The sequence below is a fragment of the Barbus barbus genome (assembly GCF_936440315.1).
Source record: "Barbus barbus genome assembly, chromosome: 46".
NCBI classification, from domain to species: domain Eukaryota; kingdom Metazoa; phylum Chordata; class Actinopteri; order Cypriniformes; family Cyprinidae; genus Barbus; species Barbus barbus.
In genome coordinates this window covers 9,001,742-9,017,859 of record NC_136724.1, presented here as the reverse complement: position 1 = coordinate 9,017,859, position 16,118 = coordinate 9,001,742, and the positions used below count along the sequence as shown (strand labels likewise).

Below are 16,118 nucleotides of genomic sequence, written 5' to 3'. Positions count from 1 at the left end.
CCTAACAACAAGGCAGCGGCTATTTGCACTAAGTGTAAATAGCGATAGATACTATTTACACTAAGTGCAAATAGCATATTTTTTAGCGATAGATACTATTTACACTAAGTGCAAATAGCATATTTTTTAGCGATAGATACTATTTACACTAAGGGCAAATAGCATATTTTTAGCGATAGATACTATTTACACTAAGGGCAAATAGCAATGGATTCTATTTCACACAAAGTGCAAATAGCTATAGATGCTATTTACACTATGTTAAAATAGCAAGATTTGCTGCTATTTATAGTACTCGTTGCAAACAGTGGCAATTATCTGCACCTCAGTATTGTAGTACATTATAAAACAACTCAGGTTACGTATGTAACCATGGTTCCCTGAAGGGAACGAGACGCTGCGTCGAAGCGCATATGGGAACGCCTTCAGCGTGACCAGGCTCTGAATATGATGTGTAATCAGTCAAACAAGGGCGAGGCGTCACGGGCGGGGTGACGTCACGACCAGGAAGCATATAAGCACGTGCGGCGGAGCCGGCTTCAGCTTCAAGTCATGAAGCAAGCGCTGGCAGGGATGCCGGAAGTGTGGCAACGCGACGCAGCGTCTCGTTCCCTTCAGGGAACCATGGTTACATACGTAACCTGAGACGTTCCCTTCCAGGAACTTCGAGCTGCGTCGAAGCGCATATGGGAACGAGATACTAACGCCGCCAGACTGACAAGTCCCTGCCTGGTGTCAGGACGAAAGGACAGAGGAGCCGGGAGTGGCTCGGATGTCGAGGTCATAGGACCTAACGAAAGTCAGGGGCGTGGACCACCCAGCTGCGTTGCAGATGTCCTGCATGGAACACCTGCCCAGAAGGCCTTGGAGGCCGCCACACCTCGGGTTGAGTGCGCTCTGACTCCCACCGGCGGGGGGAGCTCAGAGGCCTCGTATGCCAAAGCCATGGCGGCACCCACAATGCACCTACTAAGAGGAGGACTTCGTAGCAGGACCATAGGCGGACCATAGCACACGGGCAGCTGGTCCGATTTTCTCCACAGGGAGGACCTGTGGATGTATGCGTCTAGTGCTCGCACTGGACACATACGGTTGTGCTTCTCCTGGTCTGGCTCCCCGAAGGGAGGAGGACAGAAGGCCTGCAGTACGACCGGCTGTGGAACGACCGATGGGACCTTCGGAACATACCCCACGCGGGGGTAGAGGAATACTTTCGCCGAACCGGGCGCAAAGTGAATAGAGGCCGTAGTCAGGGCCTGAAGGTCACTCACCCTCCTCAGAGAGGTGATAGCCAATAAGAAAACGGTCTTGATAGTGAGGAGTCTCTCAGTTATCTCCTGAATGGGCTCGAAAGGTGCATTGCACAGAGCCTCCAGAACCACAGCCAGATCCCACGTAGGGACGAGATCGTACCGGAGGCCTCAGCCTCAACGCACCGCGGAGGAAACGTGTAACCAGGGGGTGTCTACCCACTGACTGGCCACCGGTAAGGGCGTGGTATGACGAAATAGCTGCCACATAGACCTTAACAGTGTAATGGGTTACCCCTGCGGAGAAACGGGCCTGCAGGAACTCCAGTACTGCACCAATGGGGCAGTTGACTGGGTCGAGCTGGCGGTCCCCGCACCAAGAAGTGAAGAGCCTTCCCACGGAGTGCCGTCGAGGAGAGATATCAGGTCCGAGAACCATACTCAGCCCGGCCAGAACGGTGCTACTAACAGTAGACTGACCTCGTCCCGGCGCACTCTCGCCAGAACTCCAGGGAGCAGAGCGATCGGGGGGAAGGCGTACAGACGGAGCCTCGGCCACGTCTGTACCATAGCGTCCAGTCCCAGAGGAGCTGGAGGGGTCAGCGAGAACCAGAGAGGACATTGTGCTGACTCTTGAGTCGCAAAGAGGTCCACCTGGGCCTGGCCGAAAATACCCCAAATCTGCTTCACCACCTCGGGGTGAAGCCTCCATTCCCCGGGCCTCAGCCCCTGCCTCGACAGGATGTCTTCTCCCACATTGAGATGCCCAGGTATGTGCATAGCTCTCAGAGATAAGAGCTTGCCCTGGGACCACACAAGGATCTGGTGTGCCAGCTTGTACAAGGGGCGCGACCGCAGACCTCCTTGGTGGTTGATGTAAGAGACCACCGCCGTGCTGTCGGTGCGCACCAGCACGTGGTGATCTCTCAGGTCTGGGAGGAAGTGCTTGAGTGCACAGAACACCGCTAACATCTCTAGCCGATTGATATGCCACGTCAGGTGGCAACCTCTCCACAGACCGCGGGCAGGGTGGCCACTCATGACCGCACCCCAACCGGTGAGGGAAGCGTCCGTCGCTAGCGAGACGCGGCGACAAGGAGCTCCCAACACCGGGCCCTGGGACAAGAACCAAGGATTCCTCCACATGTCGTAGGCACGGACACAACGGCGTGACACTTTGACAGCGCGGAGTGAGTTTCCCCTTAGGGAGACCCCCTTGGTCTTGAGCCACCACTGTAGGGGTCTCATGTACAGCAGGCCAGAAGGTATCACGCTGGACGCAGCTGCCATGAGCCCCAGCAGTCTCTGAAACTGCTTGACAGTGAGTGACTGGCCTTCTCGCACTCTCCTGACTGTAGTAAGGATCGACTCGATCCGAGCAGGGGACAATCGTGCCTGCATCGTGGTCGAATCCCACACCACGCCTAGATAAGTGATTCTCAGAACCGGAGAAAGCACACTTTTCTTGGCGTTCAGTCTCAACCCCAGTTCTTTCATGTGGGCGAGAACGACATCTCGATGCCGAACCGCCAACCGCTCTGATTGAGCGAGGATCAACCAATCGTCGATATAATTGAGTATGCGGATGCCCTGAAGCCGCAACGGGGCCAGTGCCGCATCCACACACTTGGTGAAAGTGCGGGGTGAAAATGCTAGGCCGAAGGGAAGAACCCGATATTGGTACGCTTTGCCCCCAAAGGCGAACCTCAGGAACTTCCTGTGAGAAGGAAGGATGGAAACATGGAAATATGCGTCTTTGAGATCTATCGTGACAAACCAGTCCTCGGACCTGATTTGAGTCACGACCTGCTTGATAGTAAGCATCCTGAACTTCAGCTTTCTGACTGAGCGGTTCAGTAGACGCAGATCCAGTATGGGCCTCAGCCCTCCATCCTTCTTCGGAACAATGAAGTACCGGCTGTAGAAACCGGACTGGGTCTCGTGAGGAGGAACCAACTCGATGGCTTCCTTCCTCAGCAGAGTACCAACTTCCTGTTCCAAAACCAGAGCCTGCCCGGGGCGGACCGCAGTCATAACAACCCCGCAGAACGGCGGGGGTGGCCCGCCGAACTGAATACGATAGCCTCTCGCTACGGTCTGCAGGACCCAAGGAGACACATTCGGCAGCCGCTGCCAGGCTGTCAAATGCTCTACTAAGGTAATCAGTCTCTCGAGACTGACCTCTGGTGCAGCCAGACCGCTGTCTCGAAGCGGCGCACCAGAAGGAGACACGTGGCCTGGCTGCTGGGGCGAGTTTCTCGGCTCCGCGCTGCCGGGCGGACAAACCTGAGAAATATACTCGCTGGGACCGGCTGTGCCCTGGAACAGCGGCAGGGTCAGCAGACAAGTCCCTGGAGGGCACCGAGGTGAAGTGGTCACCGAGTGCCGCGGTGCAAGCCACTCCACCCCAGTAGGGGTCGCCCTCCGCGGTCCTGGGGCTCGCCCGTCAGGACCTTTTGCGCGAGGAGCTGGTATGCAGAGGAGGCTGCGCCCGCCCAGCAGCCACCTGAGTTTAGAGAGCGCGCATACCCTCTGCCCACCAAAGATGTTGTAAGCAGAGCAGGAGCCTTCAAAGGCGATGCCGTAGAGGGAGACAGATAGCTCGCAAGCGTCTGTTCAACCCGCGGCATCGCCGCATACCCGCGCTCATTCAGTTCCCGCGGGAACGAATGGCCGGGACGAAAAGATTTCACCCGCGATCTCGACACCTCGGTGAGGAGATCGGGGAAAACGGAAGGCTCCTGTGTAGAAGTAGCTCTCTGGGGCGAGAGAGGCGGCAAAACCTCGTCAACGCTCGTCACATCAACCTCCTCGGAGGACGCAGCGTCAAGCCCTCGTCTCGGGGGAAGAGTTCTTTTTACCGCTTCCGAACCGAGAGACGGGGCGCCAGATCAGGCGCGGGAGGAGATAGGGACATGCCCGTCTGACTCTCGCCAGCCAGATCAGCCTTTTTCTCTTTTTTTTTCTCTCTGCAAGCCCCGCGAGCGCAGCCGCCGCTCTGCCTTTTTTTCTCTCTGATTTAAAGGCAGAAGCGGGACCGGCTTTATTCATTTTATGCTTGTGCAAACACTGCAGCTTACAAAGCTCATAGTTATATCATATTGGGGTGACAGAGGCGGCGAAACCTTTTTGATTATTTCCTTCATTTTTATTGAAAATAAATGCCTTTCTGATGCGATATGAGATTTGAAAAGGAAGAAAAAAAGTTTGGCAAAAGGCGGGCTCAAACTCTGGTCGATCATGTCAAAAAGCACGCACCTTACCATCTACGCCACTTAAACTGATACTGAATTATTCTTTTTTTTTAGTGTTGACTAACCCAATCACACATTAGTGGGCGGAGTTAGTGTAAATAGCCTTTACCAACAAGGCGGGCTATTTGCACTTAGTGTAAATAGACACTCCGACACATAAAAGTGATTCAATAAAGGCTACTATGCTGAAGGAAGGTGATGTTGTCCTAATTGGATAGGACAAGGTACCTCGTCAGACCTGGAAAATGGGAAAAATTTAAAAACTAAATTCAGAATGAGATGGCCTGGTGTGCTCATGCAATATCCATACTTCTTCAGACAGTGTGTTAAGAAGACCTGTGCAATTTATATATCCTTTGGAACTAGTTTCATTGAACATCCTTGAAATGAGTATTGATAAGTCTAGTTCATCAGGTGGGAGGACATTTTGCCAAAATCACTCTCCAGAACATTCTCGTTCACCATTCCTGGCTGGTGGAATAATCTTCCCACCCCTATATGGAATGCTGGATCCCTGTCAGTCTTCAAGCAACAACTGAAAACTCATCTCTTTCGGCACTACTTGACTTCATCCTAAGCTAAAAAACAAAACAAAATAAAAACCTTAATCTTTCCTTCTCTCCTTCCCTTGCTAGCTTGTACTTATTTGAACAATGACTGAGACTTGGTGTTACGAGCACTTCCTCTGTCTGATTGCCTCTTCAAGATGAATCGCTTCTTGTATTCCCCAATTGTAAGTCGCTTTGGATAAAAGCGTCTGCCAAATGACTAAATGTAAATGTAAATAATTATTTTATTTTCTAATAGAAGTACATACAAAGTGTGCTGATATCCTTGTTAATATTTTTAGCCTTGTCATGTCCTCTCGTCGCTATGTTTCTTCTTTTTTCTGAAGTAAACAAACTATGACATCCATGCATTCCTAGAATTTTCACTAACAAGTCATTGGTTTATATTTTTAAATTAATACATTGGTTAATTTATTGAAAAATTGATTATTATTTTATTTAAGTGGAACTCCTAGTCCTCAATAACGACAAATTTCCCATGCATTAGGGCATATAATTCAGCCTCCACCATTAGTGCTATGAACATGAATGCGGGCCCCAGCTCTGTAAGGGTTTAAGGTTTAAACCTACTTACTGTTCATTTAGCAACATAAAAACTCTAATATTAATATCTGACAGTAGTAAAGTTCTAATAAGTTCTGCAGTAAAATGTGATTCAATTCTAGCTAGTATAGTGGCATGTCAAAGCTCAGCTGTACTGAGTTGTTTAAAGTCAGCTTAGTGAAAGAATGCAAGCAACGTAGATCTCACCGCCATAGGGTCTCATGCCAGAATGTGTGTGTGCGAGTATGTGGTGTGTGTGTGTGTGAGAGAGAGATTGCAAAAGATCTGCCAGTGCCAGTGATAAATAATTTCAAAAATAACTTTTGTGACAGTATGCTAATTTAACCTGGTTATGCTGATAACTTTTTTTGGAATGCATGTCAGAGATCCAGTACCTGTCACTATTTGAGTCCAGTGACTTGCTCCTGCACATGACTATGGCAATCTCACACTTTGGGTTACCAGCACCTGGAAAAAAAAGAAAGAGAGAGAAAAAAAAAACACCTTGTTGGCACATTTTTTAAAGAAAGGCTAAAAGGCTTTACCACAAAGTAACTTTTGCAAACAGTCATTTTGGTTTTATTGTGTGTATTCCCTACATTATGGGGACCAAATGTTCTCACAAGGATAGCAATACCTATATATATACACATATACAGTGCCCTCCAAATGTATTGGAACAGTAAAGACAAAATTGCTCTGTTGGCTGTGAAGTCAAGACATTTGCAAATATGATTAAAAGATGAATATGAGACAAAACTACAGAATGTCACATTTTATTATTAGCCGTTTCAACACGTACATGTTTTACCAAATAAAAAAAACAGCACTTTTAGAGTTCATCCCACTCATTGATGTGAGCATAAGTATTGGGACAGTTGAACATAAGGCAGATATAAAAGATTAAAAGCTATTATTTAGTTGCAGATCCCTTGCGCACAATCACAGCAGTGAGTCTGTGACCCATACACATCACCACTCTAGGTCACATCCTTTGAAATACTTTTCCCAGCCTTTAATGTAGCCAATTCTGATTGTTGCTTGTTTTGGGGAGTTTCTGCCTTTACTCTCCTCTTCAGCTGGTGAAATTCTTGTTCAGTCGGATTTAAATCTGGAGATTGACCTGGGCAATCTAAAACTTTCCATTTCTTTGCCCTTATAAATTCCTTGACTGAACTGGCAGGGTGTTTTGGGTCATTGTCCTGATGCAATATGAAGCACTTCCCAATGAATCTGGTGGCATTTTCTTGAATATTGGTAGGCAAGATGGTTTTGTACCCTTCCAAATTAATTCTGCTACTGTCATAATACATTAAGTTATCAGTAAAGTTGAGAGGGCCTGTTCCAGAGACAGCCATGCATGCCCATGCCGTGACACCACCTCCACCATGCTTTACAGATGAGGCTGTATGCTTGAGATCATTGCGGTTCCCTTTTTTTTCTACATATTTTTGCTTTCCCATCATTTAGATAAAGGTTCATAAACACAGTTCCAAAACTCTTCTGGCTCACCTTTGTGCTTTTTTGCCTTTCTTGCCTTTATATTTTTGGTGCTGGTCAGAGGTTTGCATCTTGCTGTGTAGCATCTGTAATTCTGTGTCAAAGTCTCCTGAGGACAGTAAATTGTCAGAGCATCAACCCAGCTTTCTGGAAGTTGTTGGTGACTTTACAGACACATCTTTTAGGATTCATTTTCACAGCTTTTATGATTTGTCTGTCATCAACTACTGTTGTTTTCTCAGCTGATCAGGTCGTTGTTGGTTGCTGGTGGTTTCCAAACTCTTGGTTTCTCCATGCCCTTTGTTTTTGCTAGAACTCTAACTAACTTCCTCTTTTCTTTTAGCATCCAAATTGCTTGCTTTTCTCTCAAATACCCCTTTTCCACCAAAGCAGTTCCAGGTGCTAGTTCAGAGCCAGTGCTATAGCCGGCTCTTAGTTGGTTCGACTGGCGAGCCCTTTAAGAACCGGTTGCTTTTCCACAAGCTAGAGAGCCAATACAGAGCCAGGTCTTACATCACTGAATACGTTTCATGTTTCGGATCACTAGCGCGGCACAACAGGCATCTGTACAAAGCATCAGCGCCACACAGATCGATCGATCGGCACACAACACACTAAAGCACCGCGAGAGCGATCCAAAAGCATAAAGAGCCGTCTGCTTTCCAGTCGCTCCCGCAGCACCCCGATATGCCTGCACCGAACGGTCCACGCAGCGCCGATCTATCCCGGACAAGCCTAAACAAACTATCAGCAATGGTGGACGCTGCGTTGCTATTGATGTTCATGGCTTTGCGAACCTACATCGGCATCCAAACACGGTGAATCAAACGTGTTAGCGTTTAGCTGCTATTTCAAATATGACGGTCCAAGTTTCTGTTCGTCTTGTTGGTCACGGTAACCCCGCCCCCAGCTCCTGACGCAAGCGGTTCTTCCTTCTAGCCCAGCAATGTTGTGGTGCTACTTACGAACCGCTTTTCCTGGTTCGGAGCTGGTGCTTTGGATGTAGAAAAACAAAGAACCGGTTTGAAACTAGGCTCTGGCTCCGAACCAGCACTGGAACTGCCTTGGTGGAAAAGGGGTAAAAGTCAGCTCCCTCATCTTCATCCTGGTTTGTGTGGGTCATCATCGAATGCAAGATTCAGAATGCAGAAGTAATGGATATAACTGATACGAAACATTCCCTGCATTTAATATCTGAAGAATTAATGCAACAGGATACAGCTGATCACTTAGAAAGGCCTGTGAGGCAACTGTTCCAATACTTATGCTCACATCAGATAGAGGGATGAAACTGTAAAAGTGCTGAACGTCTTAGCTGGTAAAACATCTATGTGTTGAATCACCCAATAATAAAATGTGACATTCTGTAGTTTTGTCTCATATTCATCTTTTAATCATATTTGTAAATGTCTTGACTCCACAGTCAACAGAGCAATTTTGTCTTCACTGTTCCAATATATATATATATATATATATATATATATATATATATATATATATATATATATATATATAGCACTAATCTTATGATTATGACATGCTCCATCATTTTGAATCACTTTAACCCAGTAACACATTCTAGGTTTTATGCACTAAATTAAAAAATAATAATAATAAATAAAGTTTCCACTTTCTAATGGTATAGTTATTTAAATGGTTGTTATAAAAACATGTTTATATTTTGCACCACAGGTTTTCAAACCCTGAGACATTAAAAAAAAAAGTGTTACATTTAAAAAAATTGTTCTCATAAAATCGTAGTCTATATATAAAAGGAACAAATAAGCTAAATATGTTTTACTTGATTAACAGATTAACAAAATTAAAGAAAAAAAACTGTGCAAAAAGAGGTATGTTGCGTTTGGTTCATTTTTGTGATGCGTCCAAAAACAAGGTCACCGAAAGGAAACCAAGACGACAGAAAGCGCATCCTGTTTGTTTTCTTTATTTTACAAAAGTACAATGTTCTGTTTTTATTGTGAGTGTACATAAAACTAAACATGGTAACAGTTTACAATAGGGAACATATTCATTTATATTAATTAAATTAAAAAACTTCTAATTTGCTGCTTATTAATATAAGGAATAAGGCATTAGTATGTGCTTTATAAGTATAAGAGTACGTCTCGTCTATTGTCTAATACTTGAGAGACTCTCTCTGCACTGCTCTCCAAACTGAAAAATCATGGATTTGATCAACTGGTCTCTCAATGCAATTGACAATTTTCTCTACGAGAAGTTTAGGTTCGGGGGAACCTGATTGTCCCAGCGGAACTTTCGCAGCTGGATATACGATGGACGCATGGGAAAGGTGGCGGGTCGTGTGTCTGGCGGCTCTTTCCATGGAGGACATTGAAGATATCTACCTATTCGGAACCATGATCAGTCTTCTGCTCATTGGATTTGCCCTGGGTTATCGTAAAATTCAGGAAACGGGTACAGCTGTCAAAAGCCTCACTAGGTTGCCTGTTATGATTGAAGCAGTGGGCAGAGCGGTCAGCTCTGAAACTGAGACTATTAACCGCAATATGGAGTCTATCACGGAGAAGCTTTCAGATTTGAAAATAAAAATTGATGGATTTGGAGACCAGAATGGACAAAGAGAGGTCCCGTGAAAAATGGAATACGGCTACTCGCACCAAGACTAAACAATCTTATCTTCTTTCGGCTCTCAAAACAGCACGGCTTCAGACAAGGTCGTGTTGCGAAACAACCCAGGAAGAGCACTGCAGTTGTGACGCTCTCACATTCCTTCCTTACCCCTTCTACAGACACCTGTGGATTGTTGACTCTGTCTGGGTTCTGATCAAGGTGGTCTCCATAGCAACGTGCTGTGTCGCTATCACATTCTGCGGACTGAGTCAATTTGATTAGTAAGCCAGTGTGGCAGCTCCACAGGCACACACTCACACACATACCCACATACACAGATATGCATTCACCTCCTACCCCCGATCCCTCGCCTTCGCTGCTTTGTTCCACCAGCCTGACAATGCGGGTCCGACCGGTGCCGCAAATGGCTGCAGGACCCGGATGGCTGAATGCCAGAACTGGATTATTACCCTGTTGCAGTCGTGTGACTATGTTGTTGATTGACTATGTGCTTTTTGTTGCTGGGGTGTTTTTTCTGTTCTCACACTGTACTCTCATAAGAATATAGTCTGTGAATTATTTTTTTTCTCCCCCCTCTCCTCATGTCATGCTGTATATTTCCTCACTTCAAAACAAATTCCTCGTATGTGTAAACATACTTGGCGAATAAAGCTCATTCTGATTCTGATTCTGATGAATTAACAGCCAATATGCTAGTAATATGCATGCTAATAAGCAGCTAATTAACAGTGAGAACTGGACCGAGAAGTGAGAAGTGTTACTGTAAACACTTTGCCGTTTGGAATGATGTCGTGCTATATTTGTATAACCAAAAATTGAGTATTTTATGTTTCCGCTTTTCGATCACACCAGCGTGCACACAACATATTCTAGAATTGCAAACTTGACATCGCAGCCTGTTCATTATCAAAATAAAAGTCAACCAAACATATAAAAGTTACACTGCTCAAATTTAAACAGTCAGTAGAATAAACCAACTCAATCCACAATATATATATACTGCCATTCAAACATTTGTGATCAGTAAGATTTTTAATGTAACAAAAATAATAAAAAATCTAAATTTATTTCTGTGACGCAGCGCTGAATTTTCATCAGTTATTACTCCAGTCTTCAGTGTCACATGATCCTTCAGAAATCATTCTAATATGCTTATTTAGTATCAGTGTTGAAACAGTTATGCTGCTTAATTTATTTTGGAACTTCTTTTTTGTGATACTTTTTTTCTTTGATTCTGTGATTAATAAAAAGTTATCAATATAAAAGTATCAATATAAATCAGCATATTTCTGAACTTTTGAACCTTTCTCAGTATGTATAACTTTTGTTGTCAAATTTAAAAATAAATTCTACATCTAATATATTCTAATTATATTCTTATATATATATATATATATATATAATATATTTTATATATATATATATATATATATATATATATATATATATATATATATATATATATATATATATATATATATATATATATATATTCTATATATATATATATATATATATATATATATATATATATATATATATATATATATATATATATATATATATATATAAGAATATATATATATATATATATATATATATATATATATATATATATATAAAATATATTATATATATATATATATATATATATATATATATATATATATATATATATATATATTCTTTTAACTAAAGCCTAAGTATATAAAATAAGTTATGTACTGTGATAATACTAATAATATATAATATCAACATAAATACTACTATTACTACTACTAATATTAATATAATAATTGCATGAATATTTGAATCTGGTACTTTTTGAATAAGTATTATAAAAATGCATTGGAAATGTATTATATGGTAATTCCAATGTTTTATGTTTAAAATTATGACAATAGGAAATATGTAATACATTTATCATCATACAGAAATTAATATTACATTATGTCCCCAAGATTGAATTGCGTTTTGAGAAAATTACATTATGAACATTTTATTACATTCATAATTTAATACTTATAACATTTTGTGCCGTTATTACAGTATGCTTAGTTATTACATGAGTTGCTACAAGGTCACAATGTAAAAACTTTGTTGTTTTTTTGTGCAACAAATGTCTGCTTGTTAATTTCTAATAATGCACCTACGTCTTGGAATCCAGCAGAAAATTATGCTGTAATTGAGCTATCATAACGTGCTTTGATTAATAGGTCAGAAATTATTGGATAATTTGTTTTTAAAGATCCCAGAACACATGCAGGCAGGATTTTGAGTCGGTAAACACAATAAATTTCAGTTTGTTAAATGTTGAGGGGTCTTCTCTAGAGAGAGCTCTTTCTCAGACTGACGTGGATTTTGCACATGAACTGCTGAGTGTAGCACAAGTTTTATTGTACATGCACTGCAGTTGCTAGCATGTACATGCACTTACACACACACACAAACACATGCAATGCTCAAAGCCCTTTTAACGAAAATTATTCACAGACCGCCATAATGTACATAATGACTCATAGCTGTAATAATTTACAGCAAAGTGAATCATGCACAAGCCTGGGGCCAATCTGTGATTCAAGGGACAGATGGGTGTGTCCCACAATCATAATTTTCTTGTTTATTGTCCAGTATTCTTCAAAGGACATAAGAATATGATACTGTCCAAAAGAGTAAAGGCTCAACTTGGTGTGAATGTACAAGTGCTGAATGTGATAGGAGCCTGCAGGGCAAAACATCCCACTTTGACAGAAAATGTTTTTGCATACCTGCATATGTCCATTTAAAAGAAAGAAAGAAAGAAAGAAAGAAAGAAAGAAAAGTAATATTTTTATATTGTTTTTACGTACAAATATATAAACATCCTTAAAAACAAAAATCTTGTTTTGTAAATCCTAAAAGTGCAATATATAATCTAAGACTGAATCAACACTGAATCTGTCTTAATGACATAAATACAAAAAACAACTTACAAAATACCAAAAAAAGCTACTTTTCATGCTCTTTAAAAAAGAAAAAAAAAAAGCCTATAGTGACTTCTTAAACTTTATCCAGTTTCTGAGTCTGCTCCATGAGTGTGAGGTCTTGCTTTCCAGCAGCAGTTCAGCTGCAGTTTCCAACTATAACATATGAGACAGATCAATTGAGACTCACTAATTGTTGTTTTAGATGGGCTATAGTGGGACATCAGCTTTAAATAACACAAAGGTAAAGATGCAAATTTATGCAAAAACATAAACAGACAGTGATCAACCACTACTAGGGGTCGACCGATATGTGTTTTTCAGGGCCGATGCCGATACCGATTATTACAGACCAAGTAGACCGATAACCGATATATTGAACCGATATATATGTCTGGTGTAAAAATTAAAATGAATGTCAAAATTAAGAATAACAAGGGCTCTGACAAAAACGGCCTTCCCTAGTGTTGGTTGCACTTCTTACTCTTGTATTCCTCCATGCATCCATCTACAATAAGGGTAATATATAAAGAGAGAGTTAAAAGTGGGGCCACTGTATGCTTCATGATTAAGCCTATGAATACTAAATACCAAAGCTAAACAGCTTGGGAAAATGTAAGTATTTGGCTTCAATAATTTACATGTTAGAAATGTATGTGTTATTATGGAGCTATGCATAACCATAATAGCATAACCTCTCATAATTCTTCATTAATTATTTTCGGTTGACTAAATCATAACCTACAAGAGGGGACTATTCAATTCATCATCTAATGCACATCAGTTGATTAATTTAAAAAGCGCAATGTATATAATACGTGTAAATAATTTAATTGTCTTCATAGCTCCATTGTAGATGTTGTGAAGAAGACCGCAACTATTTTAATGAAACTATAACACTAATAGCCTGTTATAGGCTCACTTGGTTCAATAGCCTATTGAAATGTCCCAATTTCCGTCATCATAATCTTGGCCTATGTGACAGTAACTTAATCTTGGCCTATGTGACAGTAATTTCCATTAGTTTTCATTTACAGAACAGTGCAAATGAAGGCATAAAACAATAATTTAATTTATATTTTAATCAAATGAGAGTTGAACTCTATTTTTTGGCAAACAAATGGGTTTACTATTAAAATTAAAACATGTAAGAAATAGCGTATTGTGTGATTGTTCTTTTAAACAAAAGTTGTAATAATTGTAGTAGCATTAGTAAATAAACCAAACTTTTATTTTGACGGGTTGCCATGAGGACCTCTTAAGTTTCTGTAGCCTATTTATGATATGACGATCGTTTTACTCAAACGAAACAGTCAAATGCTCATGAAGTAACTCTCAGAGCAGTTCTGGGGATGATGTTCATATATTTATGTCCTCATTTAGTGACATGGCAGATGCGGAATACACCGCGAGCGTCGCGCACTTCAGTGTGTGTGTGTGTGTGTCAAAACCGCGCGTCTGTGCCTTTCACATATACAGACACGCCGAACATGCAGAATTCATATTTAAATAGTCTTTTAGCAGCTTAATGTTTACAGATAGTCCATATCATGAGTCGATTTAAGTGTACTGACCTACTTTTGATTAATTCATCCAAACTTTGACTAATTCCGTGACTCTGCGTTATACAGTAAATTCCATATGACTGGATTCCGCGATTCCCCCTGCGTTTCCCCCATCTCGGAAACCATAAATAGATCATATTGAGGTTTTTACAACTTCAGTGTAGTGGATTGTAATTTATTGCAACTTGTGCAAGGTCTGCTGCTGCCTTTGAGAGAGAACTGATGCGTGATGAAGCAGCACCAGTTAGCAAGCACTTTCAGTGTGAGAGCGCCTTTAGTCTTCCACGTTGATTGGTCGGACTCCTGACTCTCAACAAATCAGATGCGCAGTGGGCGGAGACTGCTCTAGGCCACAGAGTGGTGAGTTCCGACAGGCTGCATCAGAGCCAAATAGCGCGTTTCATAATTAAATAATTTTATCGGCACATCGGTTTTGAAAATGACCGATGCCGATTATTATAAAAATGCTTAATATCGGTGCCAATAATCGGCCAGGTCGATAATCGGTCGACCCCTAACCACTACTGTGCACATCTGGTGTAAAATATGACAAGAATAAGGAGAATCTACCTATGAATATATGCACCATTATTTGTGCTGTATAAATGGGGATTACCATAAATCACTATTGTTTTTATATAAAGCTACTGTAATTAGACTTACAGTAAACCAACCCAAATAAATAAACACACTCCCACACATAGTTCATGTTACAACAATTTAAAGTTACAATAGTCTACATACATAAAAATAAATAGATAAAAATGAAATAAATTCACAAACAAACAAACAAACAGTTTATTACGGTTATTATGTAACCATGGGAAATTAAAAGACAAGTACCCACAAACTCCCACAAGGCAGCATTTGCTGACACTGTGACTCATATGCATTATGAGAGCACTTGGACAAGATGTTGAATCCACAATTCCACACATAACAGAGACACACCTAAGATCCAGATAGACACACACCCTTGAAACAAACACTCAACAGTTCACAATTTCTGGAAAGACTAGTGTTTTTCCTCAGGAACAGTTAGTCACTAGCCTGCATGAATGTTTTTGTGTGGGTGTGTATGTATATGTGCTGGCAACAGCCCTTACTTTAGTAATTCTTCTGATGAAAACACAGGTTGTGTTTCTCAGGGTGTAAAATAACAGACTTGTCCTTTCATGTCTGCAGGTTGTCTCTGTACAAGACGCCAAACACGCGACCGTACGCTGCACTGTGCATTCCATAACGGCCAGAATCTATCAAACAAACAAATCACGCACGGCCTCCGGAATGCTAGCACTCTCAAATAACAGGATTAATACAGATGAGCTACTGCAAGGAATTACACCAATCAGACGAGACCCTCCATCCAACAATTTAATTCACCCTTCACAGCTAATATCCTCGATGAACATGACATTCTTTAGAAAAATAATCACAGCAGCTATTTTTATATGCAAACAATCCAAATGACTGCACTTAGGAAAGAGCAGTTAAAAGACTGTAAAGTTAATTATGCATATTGATTTCCTGCATCAACGCCTAAAACTAGTTTTGGAAATATGCCAGTTGGAAAAAAAAAAACTTCTAATCTATTCCTCCAGTCTTAAGGCCTTATCCAGATTAGGGCAGCACAATAATTTAGATTTTTTCCTTTCTAAAACTGTATGAATTCCGGTATGCATGAACAACAAATGCTTCTATAAATGACCTGGTAACATCAGAAGCACCTTTTATTATGGGTGCATAAGGTTAACAATAAAAACCTATGCACTGGGTGCGACACTCAAATATTCACATAACGATACCAGAGTCAGATCACATGCTCATGCAAGTATATAACTTAAAGCATGAACAAGAACCA

General features: G+C 41.6%; 1 protein-coding gene across 1 annotated transcript in view; it reads right to left on the bottom strand.

Annotated features, from left to right (window-relative positions):
- The window catches only part of acad11 (acyl-CoA dehydrogenase family, member 11), an 85,669-nt gene that overhangs the window by 27,998 nt on the left and 41,553 nt on the right, over positions 1-16,118 (bottom strand). Inside the window, exon 14 of the mRNA XM_079409391.1 lies at positions 6,012-6,084. Coding sequence (XP_079265517.1) covers positions 6,012-6,084 — 73 coding nt within the window. The remainder of the gene's footprint in view (positions 1-6,011; positions 6,085-16,118) is intronic.